We start from the raw sequence: 21,614 nt of genomic DNA on the forward strand, positions 1-21,614 counted from the left end.
TAGAGTGATGGAGTCAGGATTTGCTTTCAGGTTTTTTGATAACTATTGGAGTTGTTAGAATCAGTGTCAGTTCCCTCTTATCCTTTAGCAAACTCTTAAAAAGATTTGTTCTCAAATTCTTCCACCAATTGCTAGAAAATGGTCAAAACTACTACTTTGGATCATGAGAGTTAAATTTAAAACTTTCCAGGTACCACTCAGATGATACCCATGTTGCTGTTCAGGTTCTTGTCAGTTTTGTAGTTTCCAAATATAAGCATACTCCAAAAAATAATAATAATTCTGCTGGGTAATTCAGCATTCTTCTCAGGAAAAAGAAGCAGAGGGCGGGGGAGGGGTGTAACTGCTGAGCTCTGCTTCATGGAAACATGTTATCTCTTAGGTCTTATAAACTCTATGGCAGGAAGAGAAAGTCAGCCTGGTTATAATCTGAGGCAAAGCCTTTGGCGGCACCCTTTCAGAGGGACTCTCACTACCATCCCATAAAGCCAGCGTTCTGCTGTCACCAAATGTTCCCACTGAGAATTCCCACGGTGCTGCTGATGGGAGGCAGACTCACTCAGAAAACAAATCAAAAAAGAGTTACCAAGACAGTCAAACTAGCCAGACAGAGAATTTATTTCCGGTTTCCCTGGGATTATGGTTGATGGTAATTCTAAAATGGTACCAGATTAAAGTTTTCGGTTAACCCAAAGCAATTGGCATGGTTACAGGGAGAAAATAGTAACCGTTCTAACAGTTCTTGTCTGCTGAGGCTAAGCTTCTTGTTTCTGGTGGCACTTCCTGGAGCTGATTGCGGGGGCCACAGCTGACCAGGGCTTGAGGCCCTGAACAGAACAAAGGCAAAGGTAAACACCTGACCCTCCACATCCTTGACCCAGGAGCAACAGATTTTTGGAGAAAATGTTCCAAACAAGAAATCCTTGTTTCTTAGCTGTTACCACTACAACAAATTGTCACAAATTTGGTGGCTTCCAACAAATTGACTATTTAATAGCTACATTTAAGTCTGAAGTCAACATGGGTCTCAAGGAGCTCTGATCAAGCTGGGGGCTGAGTTGTGCCTCCTTCTAGACTCACTAAGGAAGTCTGCTTATTTGCCTCTCCTAAGCACCCATGCTCCCTTCCTCCATCTCTCTGCTTAACACAGATGGATGTGTAAATTATTACAAAGGTTTATCTTCTATTGTTTTTTGAGCTAAGTAGCTCTTTTCTATCTGATAAAACATGACACAGCAAGAATATGAAACCTTCCTAAAGATATACCTACAAAAATGGTAATACTTTCTCTGTGTTTCAGATATTCTGATACTCAGTCTCTCATTGTTATAACTCTCTCTCCACTTATACTACCCAATAATTTTGTCTTTCTCATAGTCACAGAAAATGAAATGTGGATTCAATTTGTCTTTTAACAACCTATGTTTTTTTCTCTTTAACCCAAAACATATCCAAGGACTTTAACTTGGCCCAGGGAATCATCAAAACCCAGACCTAGATATTTAAACTCATCCACTATTAGAAAAAAAAATTTTTTAATGGTCTTTATTTACTAAGAACTTCTCATCCTCCTCAGGATATCCAGGATGTCTGTATTTTAAGCTGGAAAAGAAACAAAGCAATGTTGAGCTTTCCTGAATGCTTTTCCCATTCCATCAATGGGATGAGCATTCAGAAGCCGACTAGCCAATAAATCTCAACTTCTTCCTGCACTGGAGGAGAAAAGACTCACTGGTACCTCATTCTACCTGTTTCCATGTGGCCCTGTGGAAGAGTGGTAGAGGAGTTGCTAAAATTAATGGTATTGTTTAGAAAAACATTCCTACAGAAAGGATGGAAGTTGAACCTTAATAAATAACTCTTACAAGGTTAGAAAATTCCTTTTGTGAGTGTAGAAGTAAGAGGATTAAACCTGAGTGTCAGTGGTGTGAGAGACGTGCACCCAGAGCAGTTATGTCTGGAGCAGTATCTGCTTCCTACAGCTCTCCCTGCTGAGAGCCCCCTTTCCCCCAAACTCCAAGAAACCATGTCTCCTCCTAAAAGAAAAGACAGCAAAGGAATCCCTTGGCTTCTATGAGCACTGCATGCCAGCATGAATCTAAGGCTGTTTGACGTACCTAGTTTAACTCCAGAGCTAAATAAAAATTATTCTTAAGTGAGGCTTAACAAAATGTCATCATATGCTTTTTCCATAAAGTTTACTACTACCAACTCACAGCTGCCAAAGGGAATTGGTGTTTGGTTTGGTTTCGTTATGTTTTGTTTTACTAAAAATTACACATTCAATCCTCACTATCCTGATGAGATGATGCACTGGACAGAGACTTATTAGTCCTTCCCACTAGGAACAGCATTCACAGCTATACCTTCCAAAGCAACTCAAGTAGGTATGAATGATAACCTATATTTATTTCCAAGACAAGTAATTCCTAAATTCCTCTAGCAAGCCTTTCTCTGTGAGGTACAGTAGGGGAGACAGTCTAAAAATAGACAAGGTAAATAAGGCAATTTCAAATCATTACAAATGCCATGAAGGAAGGAAAACACAAAGCAACATTTTCCAACCACTAGAGTAAGAACTTTACCTGTGTTATCCAGTTTAACCCTCAGAAGGACCTGCTGTATTACAAATTCATTAACTTGCTTAATACTGTAGAGCAAGGCTCAAGTGTGTATTAGGCAGCTTTCCCTCACTGTAACAAATACCTGAATACCCGAGCTAACCAATTTACAAGGAGAAGATAGTTATTTCAGTTTAGCTCTGGTGGCTCCACTCCATGCATGGTTCACCCTGTTGTTTTTGCCTACTTGAAAAAGGCAGCACGCCATGGACAGAGACCACGGCAGAGCAAACCTGCTTACCTCATGGCCAAAAGTGAGAGAGCAAAAGATGAGGGACTGAGGTCCCCTGCCTTCTTTGAGAGCACACCCCACATGACCTGGAGACCTCCCACAGCCCAACTCTTAAAGGCTCCACCACCTCCCATCAGCCCCATTCTAGGGACCAAGCCTTTATCACCTAATCTTTGAGGGACACATGTCATCTAAAATAATGCAGAGTGCAAACAAATTTTTCCATTCCTATGCCCACACTCACCATTGTACATATGCCTAACACACAAATCTCAACTAAAAGGAAGAAAAAGAAGTTGATTTTTCAATAAAAACATCCTTTTTAAATTACCATTTTTAGTATATGACAAAACCTTCCCAAGTAAATTAAAGACAAAACCATGGTGGGGAAGGAGAGTTATAATGGGCTCTCACTTTGTAGCCCAGGCTGGCCTCAAACTCACAGTGATTCTCTTGCCTTGGCCTCGCATGTGCTAGGCTTACAAGCATGAGGGTCACATCAGTTTTAACTATAGACATCTCTTTCTACACTGGCTTGATTAGTGTTGCTGTCTACCAACATGTTACATACTGAAGAGTGTTGGAAACACTGCAGGCTCCACCACCGTCACATACACAGTGCCTTGCAAAGTAGGTACTGTGCATTGAACAGCTGGTAAGTATCTTTGGAGCTGACAGATGAAGAGCACTGATGGTGAAGGAAGCACCATCAGGAGATGCGGTTTTCAAGAAAAAATGAACTGAGGAAGTGGTAAGAAAGAGATGAAGAGGGGCTCTGCAATCACCCCTTCTTTCTAAGATGGCATTTAAATGTCATGGGAGGTGCTGTGGCATACTTGGACTGAGCGTCTGACTCACAGAGGGGTAGCTTTTAATTCTTGCTCCGCTGGTTACTGATTGAATGTTTCTGAGCCACTGATTTCCCATCTGTAAACACATCTGTAAACATGGGGTTATAGTAAGTAAACTACATGAGATAAAGTCTGTGAAAACACATGACAAGAAAACATGCGAAGAAGAAATAAGTTCAAAGATCTACTGAACTAGCTTCTCTGTAGCATAAACCAGCTCATCATCTTCAAGCACAGGTTTACAGATGGCTTCAACCTCTAACCTCCACAACAGTCCTCCTCTGCGAGAATTCATTTGTAATAAAGGCAGACTACATGCCTTCCACACCGACCTGAGGGCCCTGAGAGGCTTGGCCAAGGTTTCTAGAGACCTGGTTCTCCCTTCTCTATGTGTTTTCAGCATTTTGTGAACAACTTAGGTTATCAGAGAAAGTGAGAATGTTTGAGAAAGAGATCTGCACATCTGTGTGGGCATTCCCTTGTGCTCAGGGAGAATCACTGACTGAAGTGGGCTTCGACTTGCATTTGAGGTTGGGCATTTTCAGTGGCATCTACTCCCTTACTTCTTTAAACAGTAGAGTGTGGAGAACAGATTGTTTCAAATGAACTCTATACCTGAAATTATACAAAAGAGGCTCTCAAAGTTCTAGTACAGTCATCCCCCAATTAAGTAGCTTCCTCTTGGATTAAAAGGAATCCAAATGCAGCCTTGAGTTAAGTCTGAACCAAGGCCAAAAGCACAGCAAACAGGAGCACTTCTGAGACACTGGTCATCCCATTAAAGGATAGAGTAAACAGGTGGAATTAGCCATTTGTGACTTCAAACCACTGTCTATTTTCCAGTCACACAGTCCCATATTAGCAAATGAAAAAAAAAAATCTATGAAAAGATTAAAAAGAAATCCCAGAAAACAAACAGTTCCACACAAGAAAAACCATGACTGGAAGTCTTAAGGGAAATCAAAGCTTAACTTCAAATAAGTCATCCTCTGGTGGGAAATAAACACTGCAGCATCTGCCCTCAGTCTATTCTTGTCTGATTCTTACAGGATTAGCACATGTAATAATAACCTCTCAGTGTTCATTTCACACAAGATGGGCAACCTACTATAGAGGCCAAAAGAAATAAAAATGCTATCACAGGCTCACAAACAAGTCTAACAATTTACTGGCATGAAAAAGATAGTGCAAATGCTTATCCTCAGAACAGGCAACTTTGTACAATAAATTGCTTCTTCTTAATTACAAACATTAAAAATCCTAACAACCAACGCTTGAGAGATGGCTCAGTGGTTAAGAGCACTGACTGCTCTTACAAAGGACTTGGGTTCTATTCCCAGCACCCACATGGCAGCTAACAACCGACCACAATGCCAGTTCCAAGGGATCCAATACCCTCTTATGACCTCCATAGGCATTGAACAACACAGGTGAACTTACACACATACAGGCAATATGCTCATATACATAAAATAAAAATAGTAAGAAAATTTAAATCCTAACAACCAATTCAGGAACATAGTATTCCACAGAATATACAGCTGAACTTCAGTAAAGACTGAAACCTGGTCACAAGATCTAGTGTGAGTAATAGATGGCATGAGAAAGAAATACTCCTGTTGAGGCTGCTGAATACATGGAAAAAGCTAAATACTCCTTTGGAGGCTGCCACATACATGGACCAGGCTAAATTTCTGCAAAGAAGCCAAATAAATGGGATTTTATTTCTCTGAACACCAGCACCAGCAAAAATTCCACTCTACACCATTTTCTGTGGTCATTTACCTATCCACAAGTGTGCTGGATAACTTTACTGTCAACTTGACACACCTGTGTTGAGGGAGCCTCAATTGGGGAATTGCCTCTATTGGGCTGGCCTATGTGGGATGAGTGATGTGGGAGGGCCCAGCCCACTGTGGGTGGTGCCACCCATGGGCAGGTGGGCCTGTGTTGCATAAGAAAGCAGGTTGAGCAGGGGCCAGGGGAGCAAGCCAGTAAGCAGCATTCCTCCATGGCCTGTGCTCCAGCTCCTGCTTCCAGGTTCCTGCCCTGAGTTCCTACCTTGGGCTCCCTGATGAACTGTGACCCAGGAGATGTAAGCTGAATAAACTCTTTCCTCCCCAAGTTGGTATTGGTCGGAGTATTTTGTCACAGCAATGGAGAAACAAACTAGAACAAGTGTCAGCCTTATCTTTTGAAGGAAACTGTCAAGTCCAGAGAGGTGAATTCAAGTCTAAGGGAGACTAGCATTTGCCATTTGAGGGGTTCTACCAAGGAAGAAGAATACAAACTTAAAATACAGAATCCTGTGAAGAGGAGTGCCAAGTGAGGGGTCCCAGAGGTTAAGTGCCAGTAGCTTCAGAGTAAGCCACCTCTGGACTACCTCAGGCCAAAGACCAAATCGTAATATCCAAGTTCCAGCTACATGAAGCCTTATAGACTGCTGGGTATTACATAGGTATTTTGTACTTCTTTCCCCCCCTTTCAGAAGCAAGCAGAGGATTTAACCATGAGATCAAATTCAAAGCTAAGTGTTAGCCCATTCATGTGGTATGGGATAAATATTAATTCTTCATTCAGTCATCCTTCAAATGATAGTTGAATTCAATATAATCTAAATTCATGTTGGATATATTATTTAATCATTGTTATCCAATTAGTATTTTAAAAATCTGAAAGTGTCTATCCATAGGACAAAGAAAAGATTTTTCAAGCCATCAAATAAAAGATGGATGTATACAAGTCATAGACTAAACATTCTGGTTCCTGGCGGGGGGGGGGGGGGTCATGGTTAAGACGAACAGCTGGAACTTATGTGCACTCCTCACCCACTGTGGACATCTGTGGGCTATTATCAGTGAAGTCATCCCCTAAGGAGAATAAGTCACCAATTTCAAAGTAAACTTGTAGGAGTTTTTCATTTCCTCATATTGCCTGCCAACAGTTAGCATATTCCATCTTTTTACAAATATGAAGTATTAAAAAGATAGAATTCACATCATTCTTCAATTTCTACTTAGAGGTATGAACTATTTGACAATTAAAACAACTCACCAATCTCACAAATTTACATTCCAGGCTTAATATTTTGTCAAGTACCATCAGTCAGAAAACTACAGAACTTCCTATGTTGAGACACAGAGTATATCAGTATATGATCAATAGATGCTTTGTGATTTTCTCTGAATATGAACATATGAGTGAACACTAAGCCAAATAATTTCCCTCCGTATGCACCTGCAAAGGGGCTGATTTAGCTGTTAGGATCTTAACGCCCCCACATGTCTATGTGTGGAAAGCTTGAATCCCAGTGTGGGGCTATTGGGAGGCGGTGGGACCTTTATGAGGTGGTGCCTAGTGGACAGTCTAGGTCACTTTGGAGTGTACTCTGAAAGAGATGGTGAGACCCCGTCTTTCTCTTTACTCCATGGCCAAGAGACCAGCAGCTTCACTTCACTGCATGTTCCCACCATGATATGCTGACTTGTGACAGGTCTAAAAATAGCAGGGACAAATTACCATTGACTGAAATCTCTAAAACTTTGAGCCAAAATCAAACCTTTTGTTTTCATAAGTTGATTATATCTGATATTTGTCATAATGACAGATAGGAAACAAATATTTTGAGGACAAACCTACTGTTGTAACCTTACACTGAAATAGAAAGTTGATTATTAAAAGTCTTTCTGAAGACTAACGGAAATAGATACATAAAAACAATTACATAAGAATATTAATGGGGGCTGGAGAGATGGCTCAACGGTCAAGAACACTGGTTGTTCTTGCAGAAGACCAGGGTTTGAATCCCAAGCACCCACATGGCAGCTAACAACTGGCCATAACTCCAGTCCCAGGGGATCAGAATGCCTCTTCTGACCTCTGCGGGCATTGCACAACATGGGTGCACTTACCTACATAGAGGCAATACACGCATACACATAAAATAAAAATAATAAATATAATTTTAGAAAAAAAGAATATTAACAGACTTTAAAGCTAAGGAACAAATTTGGAAAAATATTTCCAACACAACTATAAGCAAAAAAAAAAATTCCTATTTCCTTAATATACAAAGAATTAGAATTAGGTGATCAATAATTGGATAAGAATAATTCAAAGAAAAGGAGTACAGGACAGGAAAATAGTTCACAGAAGAGACAATACAAATGGTCAATAAGCATCTTTACTTTATTATTTTTAATTTGTGTGTATGAGTGTATTGCCTACATGTATGTAAGTGCACCTGTGTCCTGCAATGCCATGGAGGTCAGAAGAGGGCACGAGATCTCCTGGGACTGGAGTTACAGATGGTTGTTAGCCACCATGTGGGCGCTGGGAATTGAACCCACAAGAGGAGCCAGTGCTCTTAACTGCTGAGCCAACACTCTACCCCAACTTACATTTCTTGAGCCTTTGATATGCTAGACACTTTCTCAATCTTTATATATGCTAATTCACTAAATTAACAAGATCTCCAAGATTGATAAATACATTAAAAAAAGAAGGTTGTTGGGCAGATTATATACTATTATTGATTCAATTTGTACCATACATGTGATATAAATCTATACAGGCAGGTGGCGCACCAACTACTCCCAGTCTGACGCGCTCCTGCAATGTGCTCAATAAACTATTAATAAATAATCAAACCCATAAGGACAAATATCAAACACCATACACAGTATATAAAAATGTATGTGTATGTAAATATGCACACAAACACACACCCAGGAAAACTCAGGAAGAACACAAAAGGAATGGTTCCCAGCTATCCCTAAGGAGAGGTGAGGCAAGGCAGCTTGGAAAAAAGAAACTTCTTACTCTTTTATAATTTTCTAAATTGTGTGAACTTTTCATCAAATACAGGATTACTTCTATTTTCAATTGCTAATGAGCATTATTAGCCTAGTTAGTCTATGATCTGTTTAATTTTCTTCTTTCTTTAAAATATTCATATTTTAAAACTGTTATTTGAGAAAATGGTAACATGAGACACTTTGATATTTTTTATACCCTTCTATAGTACATGAATTTAAAATTTTTTCAACATGATTAAAGATAACCTTTAAATAAGAAAATAGTATTCACCAAGCCTAATAAAAGCACTGGCTCTCATTTCCTTCCTTCAGCAGGAAACCCCAGCATACAAGGATCTGAATGAGGACTCTCATGATTCTAAAACAATTGTTTGGCTGACAGTATTCTTTGTCCCAGGATCAAGTCTGTGTAATGGAATATTTATAAAATGACTAAGTTTTACTATAAATGAAACAAAGGGGGTAAAATAAAAAGGTTCCCCATGTGAGTTTCAATGCACACTGCTCAACTCTACAGGTGCTTTGACACACAGCAAGGACTGTGCTGAAGCACATACCCGCTAAACAGGGAATACGAGGAGACTGCTGACAGTTCTCATGGCCACTGCCAAAGCCACCACTCATCAGCTGCTTCCTACAGATCTAAGACGGATCCACAGTTGACATATATTAACTCATCTAGCCTTCACATCAAGACAATTCCTGGTTGGGTGACCATGCACTAGAATTGTATAGAAACTATTAAAAACTAAAACTTGGGCTGGAGAAATGGCTCAGTGGTTAAGAGCACTGATTGCTCTTACAAAAGACCTGGGTTCAATTCCCACCACACGCATGGCAGCTAACAATTGTCCATAACTCTAGTTCCAGGGGATCTGATGCCTTCTTCTGACCTCCATGGGCATTCCACGACACCTGTGCACTTACGCATATGTAGGCAATATACTCACACATATAAAAAATAAAAATCATAAATAAAATATTTTTTAAAAACTAAAACTTGGGGGCTGGAGAGATGACTTAGCAGTTAAGAGCACTGACTGCTCTTGCAGAGAACCCAGGTTCGAGTCCCAGCACCCATATGGCAGCTACGAACCGTCCTTAACTCCAGCTCCAGGGAATCCGAAGCCCTCTTCTGACCTCCATGGCATTGCACAACATGGGTGCACTCACATACGTGCAGGCAATACATTCATACACATAAAATAAAAATAATAAATAAAATATATTAAAAAATAAAACAATCTATCAAATTTGAAATTAAGGGTGGCAAACAGAAATTGAAATCTATAAATAGTTGCATCTAGACTTATAGTATCGACGTTTAACTCTTAATGGAATTTTTGTGTGATTTTGTTGTTGTTTTTATTTTTGGTTTTGCTTTTGTTTTTGAAACAAAGCCTTGTTGTGTAGCCCAAGCTAGCATCAAATTTGCAATCCTCCTGCCTTAGCTTCCTGAGTGCCAAGATTGCCAGCATGCGCCACAGCATCCAGCTTTAATGAACTTTTGGAATAAGATTCTTTTCCCCTAAAAGCAGACCACATAAGGGACTCCTGAGTAATCTTCATGTCACTTGTTCCAAAGCCTGTCTCTTCCAGGTAATCTTCCTCACGCCTCCCTCCTAGTCTTCCAAGTGCCTGTGATTTCAAGCCTCGTGCCCTCTCCCTGTGTGTGCCTTCCATTTCCATCTGTATCCCCCTGTAGCTCTTACCTGTCCAGCAGCAGTTCCAGCACTTCTTTAGTGGAGGCAAAGCCCCTGTAGGTCGACAGGAAGATGCTGATATAGGTAAAGTCATTGTCCCCAAAAGCCGTCAGCAGGTTCTCCACAAGCTTCTCCAAGGTACCAGCTTTGATGGTCCTGATCTTACAGGTCTCATACTGACTGACTGTGTGTCCTGGAGGCAGCTGGTCCCCTTCAACCTGTATGACAAGTTAATGATTACCATCAGATGATATGGCTCTCTCGTGTAAAACTGAACACACCACAATAGTCAGTCGCTTCTCTATGCTCTTACTGAACTTCTCTCAAGCTGTGTAAGGCAATGCTCTCCCCTACAAATGCAGCATGGGGGAGGGTTGTGGAGGTGGGCTCCCTTTTAGGAAGTACAGGTATGCCTTCAAAGTTGCTACAATTCCTTCTACTTACACCCCTATTGACTACATATTTTACCAAAGATATTTTCTATCATTTCAGGATTGAATTTAGCAAATGTTATCAATCATCTCCTTTGGGTTGTTCCAACATGTTTTCAAACTCATTTTTTTTTTTTTGTCTTTTTGAGACAGGGTCTCCCTGTAGCCCCAGCTGGCCTGGAACTCGCTATGTAGACCAGACTGGCCTCAAACTCACAAAGATCCACCTGCCCCTGCCTCCCGAGTGCTGGAATTAAAGGTGTGCGCCACAATGCCCGGCTTCAAACTCATTTTTAAAGACAGTTCCTACAGTGTTATGCCAGAAGAGCTAACTCATAATGATTTGTGGAGAACTTACTGTTTACAAATGTGTATGATTGGTGTGAACCAATGGATTTCACAAGGCCTGAAAATCCAGGCAGTACAGAAGTCTGTTCTCTGTGGAAACCTATAGTTAACGATGATCTGACTGACTTCAGCCCACAGAAGGCAGTCTACATTTCTACTTTAATATAATCAGCAAACAACAGAATTGACAGAGGAACAGCTGTTCTAAGTACCGCTGGGTTCACCCCAGCAGAGCAATGGAAGGGTGGCAGGTGCACAAGCTCTACCATCAGGAAAACTTTGTAAGTACAAGAGAACATATTTACTATGATAAACGGCTAGCACAAAAGAGTGAAACTGCAAAGAATATCAGTAGATGTAATTGTATAATGGTAGACATAAACCCAGAATACGTAAGAACTGGTAGTTAAAATGTGAAACGTTAAAAACGGAATATGAAGGAAGAGAATGAAATGAAGAAAAACTGAGGTGTGCCTTGCATTCTACAGCAAATCTGTGCCTAAAACCATACCCAGAGATGTAATTTTCCAAGTTTAACTTCTTGGGAGTAAGGAAGCTGCTACTAAGAGGAGTTCTGTAATCTAATCTTTCTCCAAAGCAAATAATTATTCTAGCTGCTGTAAAGAATAAGCAGACAGTTTGCCTGAATCATAATGTGTATGACCTTCTATCAGACTTCCCTAGTTTGAAATACTCAAAAATGAAAACAATAAAGAAATCAATCTTTACTAATGACGACTGTACTTACTAAGTTCAGTTTTGCTTTTTCTTCGCCTGATCTGTCAGAAGTTAAACTTCTGGAAGGAAATTCATCAGGAGATTGCTTTTGAAAGATCCAAGTGGTGGTGACCACCTTTGGAAGGTTAAATAGTGCCATGCCACCACATCTAGCTGCTAGCAATAATTAATAGTAAGACTATGGCTATGTGATAAGTGGTTTTGTTTTCTTATTTAATTTTTAAAAGTTTTCTAGGAATGAGGCTGGAGAAGATGGCTCAGAGGTTAAGAGCACTTCCTGATCTTCCAGAGGACCCAAGTTCAGTTCCCAGCACCCATGTTGGACAGCATACAACCACCTGTATTTCCAACTCCAGGGTATCTGACACCCTCTTCTCCTCTTCTGATCTCCACAGACATCTGCACACATAGAGCACACAGCTGTGCACACACACACACACACTCCATACACCACATAAATAAAAAGAAATAACAAAAACAATTTATAAAAGTTTTCAAAGGAAAGAGATCTGGTTCAGGAAAAACACCAAGTATTCCTTCAGATCTCTTAGGACTGTTAGATCAAGGCCCAGTAACTGGTCTTCATTACTCTGTACTAGTTTTAGAACAAGCCAAATCGTATCCATCTGTTCTCCAGAATCTCCAATTATCTTAAAGCAGAAACAATAAGTGAAAAAGATATATGGTTTCAAACTCTAATTACATTTTTAATTACTAGGCACGGTATTGCTTTAAGTGTGTACTATAAAATGCTAGTTCCAAAAAAAGAAGGTTCTGTGGTCAAGATCAGGGACTACAAAGGTAATAAAGTCAAAAACATTGTTTTACTGCTGAATTTCTTAAACTTCAGTATGTTTCTATGTCACATTAAACACCAACAAGGAGACACCACACACAGCATCTCCAGATTCATTTCCCTTTATTCTCAGAGCACCTTGTAGAACTTTAGAATGAACTGTATCACACTGAAAATCTAACTCATGCTTACTACTTTTTACTTTAAGAAAGAAAAAAAAATCAAGACATTATAAAATGTAATGCTAATTTAGTCAGGCCCATAAACCCAGCCCTTTGGAGACTGAGGCCAGAGGATTGCTGTAAGTTCAAGGCCAGCCTGGGCTACACAGTAAATTCCAGGTCAGCTTTGGATACAGAGTGAGACTCTTCCTCAAAAAAATCAAAACTGCATAAATACATGAAATGCAAAAACAAATCTTAAAATACAATAGAAATTTTTATCTAAAAATGTCTACATTCCTTTGATCTCTTTATTATACTAAAATATAAGGATGTTTTGTGGTTTGTAACTTTGTACTTCAAAAGGCCTCATCGAAATAATTATCTGCCTACACAATATTAAAAGTAGTAGTTAAAAACCATTCAATGCCAAGTGGTAACAACAGCAAAAGAAATGTTTCTCTGCTGTCAGGAACATGAAAATTCTCATTTTAAATGAAGCTTCCTTACCTTGTAATAATGTTGGAGTTCCTTACTGGACAATTTTGGAATTTCCTGATTCTTACTTTAAAGTGCAAACTCCACTTTAAAATAAAATCTTTCTTATTGAAAGTAATGATGACTTAAAAGTACTAATTTTTCATTGAGTCCTGAGGTGGCCAAAAACTCAACACACAGAGAAAAGTTTCCGTCAAAGGACACGACCAGAAAACGGATTTGGCAGGATGCTCTGGCTCTCCCTGGGGACTGGAATTATACCTCATTTGCCCCATCTCTTCCTTCCAGTCATCTTTTTACTCTGGAAGAAGGAATATCAATCACATGCATTATCCCCCCTATGTCCTGAATGATTCCTGCCCCTTGGTGTTTGCATCCATACCATGGGTGACTAAGAATGGCTAATGAAATACGTTTAAAGTCTTATTTCAAAGACCTCTGTGAATGTGGTGGATGAGCATGCATGTCTCAGGGTGAGGTGCAGGATTGCTCTGGTGGCTGGAACGCTTTTACAAAACTTAATGCACCTTGAGTTGCCAAAGCATTTGCTTACAGCTGTTTTCTACAGTGTCACTGAATTCCCTAAAGGCTATTGCTATTGCAGGGAATAGGCGAAGGTTTGTTTTTGTTTGTATGGTTTGGGAGGGGGTTGTTGTTGTTTTAATGAGTTCTAACTTACAAATATTCAAATACAGTACTACAAGTTGTCCTCTGACTTCCACACATACATCATGGTACTTACGTACCCATTCACACATACACAATAAATAAATAAGTAAATAAATAAATAAATAAATAAATAAATGTAATTTTAAAAGTTAAAAAGGTACTGGAAAGATGGCTCGGCAGTTAAGAGCAGTTGCTACTCTTGCAGGGGATCTGGGTTCAGTTTCCTGCATGCACTCCAGGTAGCTCACAAAGGCTGTAACTCCAGTTCTGGGGATTCGGTACCCTATGGCCTCCACAGGCACCTACATGCATGAGGTACATATAAACTCATGTAGACACACACACACACACACACACACACACACACACACACACACACACACACACACACACACACACACACACACACACACACACACACACACACACACACACACACACACACACACACACACACACACACACACACACACACACACACACACACACACACACACACACACACACACACACACACACACACACACACACACACACACACACACACACACACACACACACACACACACACACACACACACACACACACACACACACACACACACACACACACACACACACACACACACACACACACACACACACACACACACACACACACACACAAGAATAATAAATAAATCTTTTTTTTAAGTAAAAAGTTAAAAAAATACACATTCACTTAAGCTAAAATGTTCAAGCTTCATTTTGCAGCAAAAGATTCAATAGGTCTGTAGTTCTTTTAAGAGACTTCAGGACCTGTTTTTGTTTGTATTGTCTTAATAACTTGGAATTGAAGTTTAAAATAAAAGGGGCAGACCTTTGGCAGACAAGTGTTTAATAACTCAGACTTGGAAAGCCAGACAAGGAGGCCTGAGCCTGCCCTGTGGGTTAGCACGCTAACAGGAAACAGCCCAATCTGGCTTTAATCAGAATCTGTGGCTTTACTGACAAGACCAAGATACCAAGGCCACAAAAACGCTCGTGGCTGTTTCTTTGGTTGATCCTTCTGCTGTCTGAATTCAGCTTCCTCTGAGACAGCATGCCTAACATCTACAGAATAAATATCTACTATTCTACCCAAGTGTCCTAGCTGAGCAGGTCCATAACTGCCAACTCTGGCCTAAGGAAGAGAGGACAAAGCTTGAGGGATAGAATATGCATATTTTAAGTCTGTTTCCCCCAGACATGGAGAAATGCACACTTTCACTTTCTAAAACATAAACCATTAACAACTTGGATTTCTAGTTTGGAGAAGAAAAGAAGTCTTCCCATCAAAATAAAGCTCCAGTCATCTGATACTTTAATGGGAGCATGCTAAGTAAACCACTGCATTAGAAAGGAGTCAGAGTGGAGTCGTTCAGGCAGGGCTCAGTGTCCAGGGCAGCCATTCCCAGGCATCTTAACCAGAGCAGCAAAGCATAGCAAGTACTATTCCAGTCATTAATTCTACACCCAAAGTTAGACCCTAAGAAGGCCAAGTCGTTAGCCCCATAGTCACCCTCAGACACCAAGGGAACATTTCATACACTTTTCTTAAAATCTCTCCAACTACCAACCATGCAGCACCATACCATTCTAGCGTAGGAAGCTTGGTGAGCAGACTTACCTAGAGGCTCTGCCCATCCAGTCATACTACCAAATACACACAATGAATTTCCTGGCCGCGTGGAGAAGAAAAACCAGTCTCTCAATAGAAGTCACGTATGTAATGACCCACAGCACAGCACACAGTAAAGCCATCTTAGTACTGAGCTATCAAAGCCATTTAGCAATGGAAGGCAAAGCTCATAAAAACTCATAAGCTTCAGCGCTAATGAATGAATTCACTCTTTTGCTAACTTAGGGTTGCCAGTTAAATAATGCTGAGTAAAATTTTAATTTAATTAAATTGTGAGGGTACAAGAATGTCTCATGTGGTATTTAGAACCTACCCATAATACTAAAAAACTACTTATTTCAAATACAAATGGGAGTCTCTCTCTCTCTCTCTCTCTCTCTCTCTCTCTCACATACACACACATATGTATTTATTTACAGGGTAGACTATTATAAGTCAATACGTGTTTACAATTTGAAATGGACAAATCAGAACAATTAGCATTTCTATCACAGCAAATATCATCATAATTTCTATGTGTTTCAAACTCTTCTCTAGGTATTCTGAAACATATAATTAAGTATTGCTGTCTGTGGTTTCCATGTTGTTCTGTATAATATTAGACCTTCCTCCCCACCCCCGAACTGTGTTCTGGTTCCATTATATACTTCCTCACTGCCTCCCTTTCCTCTCTCCTTCTTAGCCTCCAGCAACCTCTAGTCTCCCCTCCACTTCTATATGATGAAATTTTCTAAACCACAACTGAGTAAAAACGTGTGGCATGTGTCTTTTTGTTCCTGCCTTATTTCCCTTAACACAGTGTTTCCAGTTCCATCAATGTTGCTGCAAGTGACAGGATTCCATCCTTTTTGTGACTGAACATTATTCCACTATACATATATATGTATATATGTATATATACATATATATACTTTTAAAGTAGATTTTTCATAAATACCCATTTTGGTTTATTCCATACCTTGACTAATATAAACAGTGTTGCAATAAACAAGGAGGTTCAGGGTTTTCTTTGATGGAATTAAATTACTTCACTTCCTTATATCCAGTAGTGGGATTCCCTGATTGTATGGTAATTCCATATTCAGTTTATTTAGGAAATGCCATACTGATAGTGTGTCCTATCGTTTTATTTGGTGAGTCCTGCAATCCTATGTCAGTTGTGTGTAGAGAGTAGAGAATAGATGTTTCTTTCACCCGCTCATCTAGTTGTTCATCTAGGTATTAACTAAGGCCAGACACTAGGCATGGCCTTAAAGAGATGCAGTTCTGACATGCAGGCTGTCCAATAGAGGAAACATGAAACCACAGAAACAGAAGATGCGACACCTTTCCCACCATCAGGTCACTGCTGACATTCCCACAAAGACAGGTTAACAGGAGAAAAGTACAACAGACTTATTAGTCAACACTGTATATAACCTGGGAGCCCTCAGAAAGGAAGACTCAGAAAACTGTGTGTTTACACTTAGGTTCAGTGAAGGATGGACGGCCATGTAGAGACAACACTGAGCTAAGCAACAGAGTGGAAGGCCAACCTAGCGAGGCCTGTTTGGAATCTTCCTGGCTTCTCTGGATCATGTTTTGTCCCCTGGGCACATAGCAGGAACCTTCTGAATTGAGGGCCTTAGGATCTACTATCAGATGATATAAGTCAAAGAATTTAGTTATGGCCAAATCTTACATAGAAATATTTTGAGCAATGGCAGCTTTACAGCAAAGGAGTTCTAGTTTCTCTTTGGGCGATAATAAGGAAGAGAAGGAAAAGTCACAAGGTCAGAAAGACCTTGCTTTTGAACTCTGAATCATAAAGTACCATTTTCTGAGTCCCAACATAACTCAATGTGAGTGGAGAAACAAGCAGTATACCATGGAAACACCAAGAGGGATCCAGTGTGCTGGAGGTGTCAGAAAAAGTTTCCTCAGTAAGCCATGTCCACATTGACACCATACAATGTTGGAAAGGGCACAGCAGCAACAGACCCCAGTGAAAACAAAGTCATTAAGAAGAATGAAACATGAGGGAGAAAGGATTGCAGGGCAATATGAAAACAGGGATGATGGCTTGGCTAGCATCAGCTGTCATGTACCCTGAGACGCTGTCAGGTCCTGGAAATGGGGGGCCCAATGATGAGAGTTTACTTGTGGTCAGAGAAACCAGTGCTGAGGGTAGTTTTGATGAGGACAACTTTAAAGTTAGGAAAACAATGAGTGAACTATTGATACTGAGATGAGCATGTGGTACAATGAAAATAAGGACCTGGTGAGAGAGACATGCTTTGAAAGTAGTTAATGCTCAAGACGTGTGACCAATTGTATACAGAGGTAAAAGACAAAGGAAAAGAAAGAATGAAGGATATTTGCCTGTGGCATTGCCTATACCAAAGAAAACTGAAGAGCAGGGAGTCAGCTTTCCATGGGCAAAGAGGTACTGAATTCTGCTTTAAAAAAAAAAAATACACAACCTGAGAGGCTGGGGAAATCATTCATTGATAAAGTGCCTGCCAAGCAAACATGAAGAGCTGAGTCTGGATTGCCAATACCCACATAAAAATCCAGGCACAAGTGGCATTCACCAGTAACCCTGGCACTTGGTTGGAGGGTAAAGGGCAGAGACAGGCAGATTTCTGGAGCTTGCTGGCCAGCCAGTGTAGCCAACTGATGAGCTCCCAGTTCAGTGAGAGACTCTGTATTAAAAAATAAGAACCTGCTGGGCGTGGTGGTGCGTGCCTTTAATCCCAGCACTTGGGAGGCAGAGGCAGGCGGATCTCTGTGAGTTCAAGGCCAGCGTGGTCTACATAGTGAGTTCTAGGACAGCTGGGGCTACAGGGAGACCCTGTCTCCAAAAGGCCAAAAAAGTAAATAAATAAATAAATAATAAGAACCTAAAAATTTTCTAGCCACTTTTGAAAGAGATGTATCTTTGCTCTGGAAATTGTTATTGGGTATGTTAAAGCTGTAATGAAATGCTTCTTCTAAAACATAAAAAGAATATTTAAAAAAAGATAGGAACTGAAAATTTCATTTTATATAATTAAAATGGAATCAGTAAAAAAATAAGGTGGAGAGCAACTGAGGAAGACACTTGAAACTCCAGTTTCCCATGCACACAATCCACAAAACATGCATACACATACATACACTACGCACAATAAAGAATGAAAATACACAATTTGACTTGACCACCTAAGGATTCCAATGGTGGTATGAACTAACTTGGTCTCTGAGAACACTTCAATGGTATATCTAATGCACAATTAAAAGTCTAAGAGCTCGGAAGAAGGGTCTTAGATGGAAATGAATTACAGCTCCTAGACCAGATTCACTCTTCCCAGCAGAACAGGAGGCGTGACAGGCTGAAGATGGCAACTGGATGAATGCCAAAACCTAGGTGCTTTCGAAAGGAAAGACAGCAAGCTGAGAGGAGGCACCTGCATATGTGCCAAATCTGCAAGTCCCCTGAATCTGTGGCAGCATTTGTGGGCAGGGAACCCAGAAGCAATCCTCACTTGCCAGATACACACACACACACACGCACAAACGCACTAACACACGCACCTTCCATCTAGCGATGCAGCACTCCAAGGCCTAGCCAGCAGCACCCCCAGCCATTGTAGCGCTTGCCAACCATATGTACTCTTCCTTGATTCTGTGTTCAATGTGAGTAGGGTGAATTCAGCTTTGCTGGGAATATACATATCATGGAAATTAGTAAATGCTATAAATCGGGGCTCTTACTTGGACAGCCAGTTTCTCGGCATCTCACTGCCCAAGAGTCCCTCTCTGAGTGTGTCAAGCGTAGCCGAGCATTTTTCTCTTTGTATCCACTTTAATTAAAGTACTTTTGTTGCCATTATTATCTTTGATGGAAAATTATGCCTGTGGAATACAGTAAAATAGTGAAACATGGAGAAAGGGACCTGAGCACATCCATGATGAATGAGTGTGCTCTAAAAAACTTCACAAGATCCTGGGGCTGAAGAGATGGCTCAGCAGTTAAGAGCAATGGCTGCTCTTGCAGAGGACCTGGGATTGGGTACCATCATTCACACTAACAACCAGTCTCGGGGGATCTGACGCCCTCTTCTGGCCTCCATAAGCATTGTACACATGTGGTACATTTACACACATTCAGACAAAATATTCACATATATTTTTTTAAGCCTTTAAAAAATTCACAAGATCTCCAGGTGCTGAGCTTGCGGGAAATCACTTGCCAGAATGAAGCCGCATAGACAGGTTTCTGAGATGAGTTGTTCCCTTCATTCTCAGGAAAATGCTAAAGGAGTCCTCCCAGCAAACAACAGCCAACCTTTAGCACACAGAAATTCCATCCCCCTCCATCCTGTCTCAGCAGAGCTTCCTAGATCACCCCCAAAGAGTCCAGGAACCCTCCCCAAGGAAACAGGCAGTTGTTTTTTCCACCTCCTGAAAAACAGTAGGATTCCTGGTGACTTGGTTCAACATTAATCCATAGCAGACTCTAACACATCTAACACAAATCATGTTTCTGATATTCTGGTCATCCTTTAAGGGGTCAGATTATGCTATGAATGGTCTTGGCTAACAACCCCTCCATTTCTTTATTCCTTTCTTTTCTTTTCTATTCTTTTCTTTCTTTCTTTTTGAAATGGGATCTTGCTACCTTACCCAGGCTGGCCTCAAACTCCTGCCTCAGTCTCCCCAGTACCCAGGACAACAGAAGCATGTGACTACTACACCTTACTTCTGTTTCCATTTCTCAGACCAATTTAGCATAGCACCTAGAGCATGAAGTTTCAACATCATGGTCATCTACCTTAGAAGAAGATTCACAGGCTACCTTAAAAAGTGCAATGATTTGGAAGCCAGGCGTGGTGGCACATGTCTTTAATCCTAGCACTTGGGAAGCAGAGGCAGGCAGATCTCTGTAAGTTCAAGACCAACCTGGTCTACATAGTGAGTTCCAGGTCAGTTGGGGCTACAGGGAGATCCTGCCTCAAAAAAAGAGAGATAAAAAAGAAAAGAAAAGAAATAGAAAAGTACAAGGATTTGGAGTTGCATGGAGGGAAAAGAATTTGAACTAAGTCTGTGCTGCACATCCCACATAACATCACATACAGTTTAATATTCAGAGTGAACTTCCCAAATTCACAACTCCCCTCCCTTTTTCTCTCATTGAGAGCTTCAAATGTCCAAAGTCTGCAGATGCCTACGTCCCAGGTTAACAGGTATCCTGGCTGTCTGGAATCTTGTCTGCTTTTGTGTAGGCCAGCCAATATCTGTCTGCAGAGGTCAGCAGGGGGTAGTGAGCTTCTGTGTGACCTAATATTCTTTGTGAATGAAGACTGCTGTGAATGGAAAACCTTCTCCACAGCCCTGAACTTTCCCACCAAGCTATAAATTCCATAGACAACTTCCTGAGACTTTATCTCCTGTGAGATTTGTAAGTTTCCCTTCGCAGATCCTAGGCTTGGGTGGGGGCAGCAACTGTCTGATGTTTTCAAACTTAAAGCTACAAACTTGATTCTTATCCTGCACACCACATCTAGAAATCTATGTTCCCATTTTCTAAGGGATTAGTTCATTTTTAAGCAAAGTAAATATTTCCCACTATTACTGTCACCTATCATCACCATTACCAGAATAAAAACCCAAACCCCAGGCTGGGAGATGGCTCAGCTGGCAAAGTACTTGCCATGTAAGCACAAGGACCTGAGTTCAGATCCCTACCACCACATAAAAGAAGCAAGACACTGCAATGCACACCTGTAATCCCAACACTGGAAAGCAGGGACAGGAGGGTTTCTGGGGTTCACTGTCCAGCCAGTCTAGCCAAATTGGATAGTTCCAAGTTCAAAGAAAGACCCTGTCTCAAAAATAAGGTAGCAAGCAATTGAGAAAGACATCTGGTGTCAGTCTCTGGCCTCTACACACTAGCACATACACTTACACACACATCCTCACACAAATGTGCATATACACAAGAACATATAAACATGTACACACATGCATACACACACACATGCACACACGCACACACAAAGCCCCATCAGACATCAATGAAGTCTTTACTCCCTGGATTTCAAAATTCAAGTAATAACGTTGCATAG

At 40.6% G+C, this 21,614-nt stretch overlaps 1 protein-coding gene across 4 annotated transcripts in view; it reads right to left on the bottom strand.

Annotated features, from left to right (window-relative positions):
• The window catches only part of Rgl1 (ral guanine nucleotide dissociation stimulator like 1), a 351,061-nt gene that overhangs the window by 71,100 nt on the left and 258,347 nt on the right, over window positions 1-21,614 (bottom strand). For all 4 annotated transcript variants that reach the window (XM_029559234.1, XM_008824291.3, XM_008824289.3 and 1 more), the window contains one exon: window positions 10,234-10,442. In XM_029559234.1, coding sequence (XP_029415094.1) covers window positions 10,234-10,442 — 209 coding nt within the window. The remainder of the gene's footprint in view (window positions 1-10,233; window positions 10,443-21,614) is intronic.

This window comes from Nannospalax galili, unplaced genomic scaffold (genome assembly GCF_000622305.1).
Source record: "Nannospalax galili isolate Female #2095 unplaced genomic scaffold, S.galili_v1.0 scaffold227, whole genome shotgun sequence".
In the NCBI taxonomy this organism is placed as follows: Eukaryota; Metazoa; Chordata; class Mammalia; order Rodentia; family Spalacidae; genus Nannospalax; species Nannospalax galili.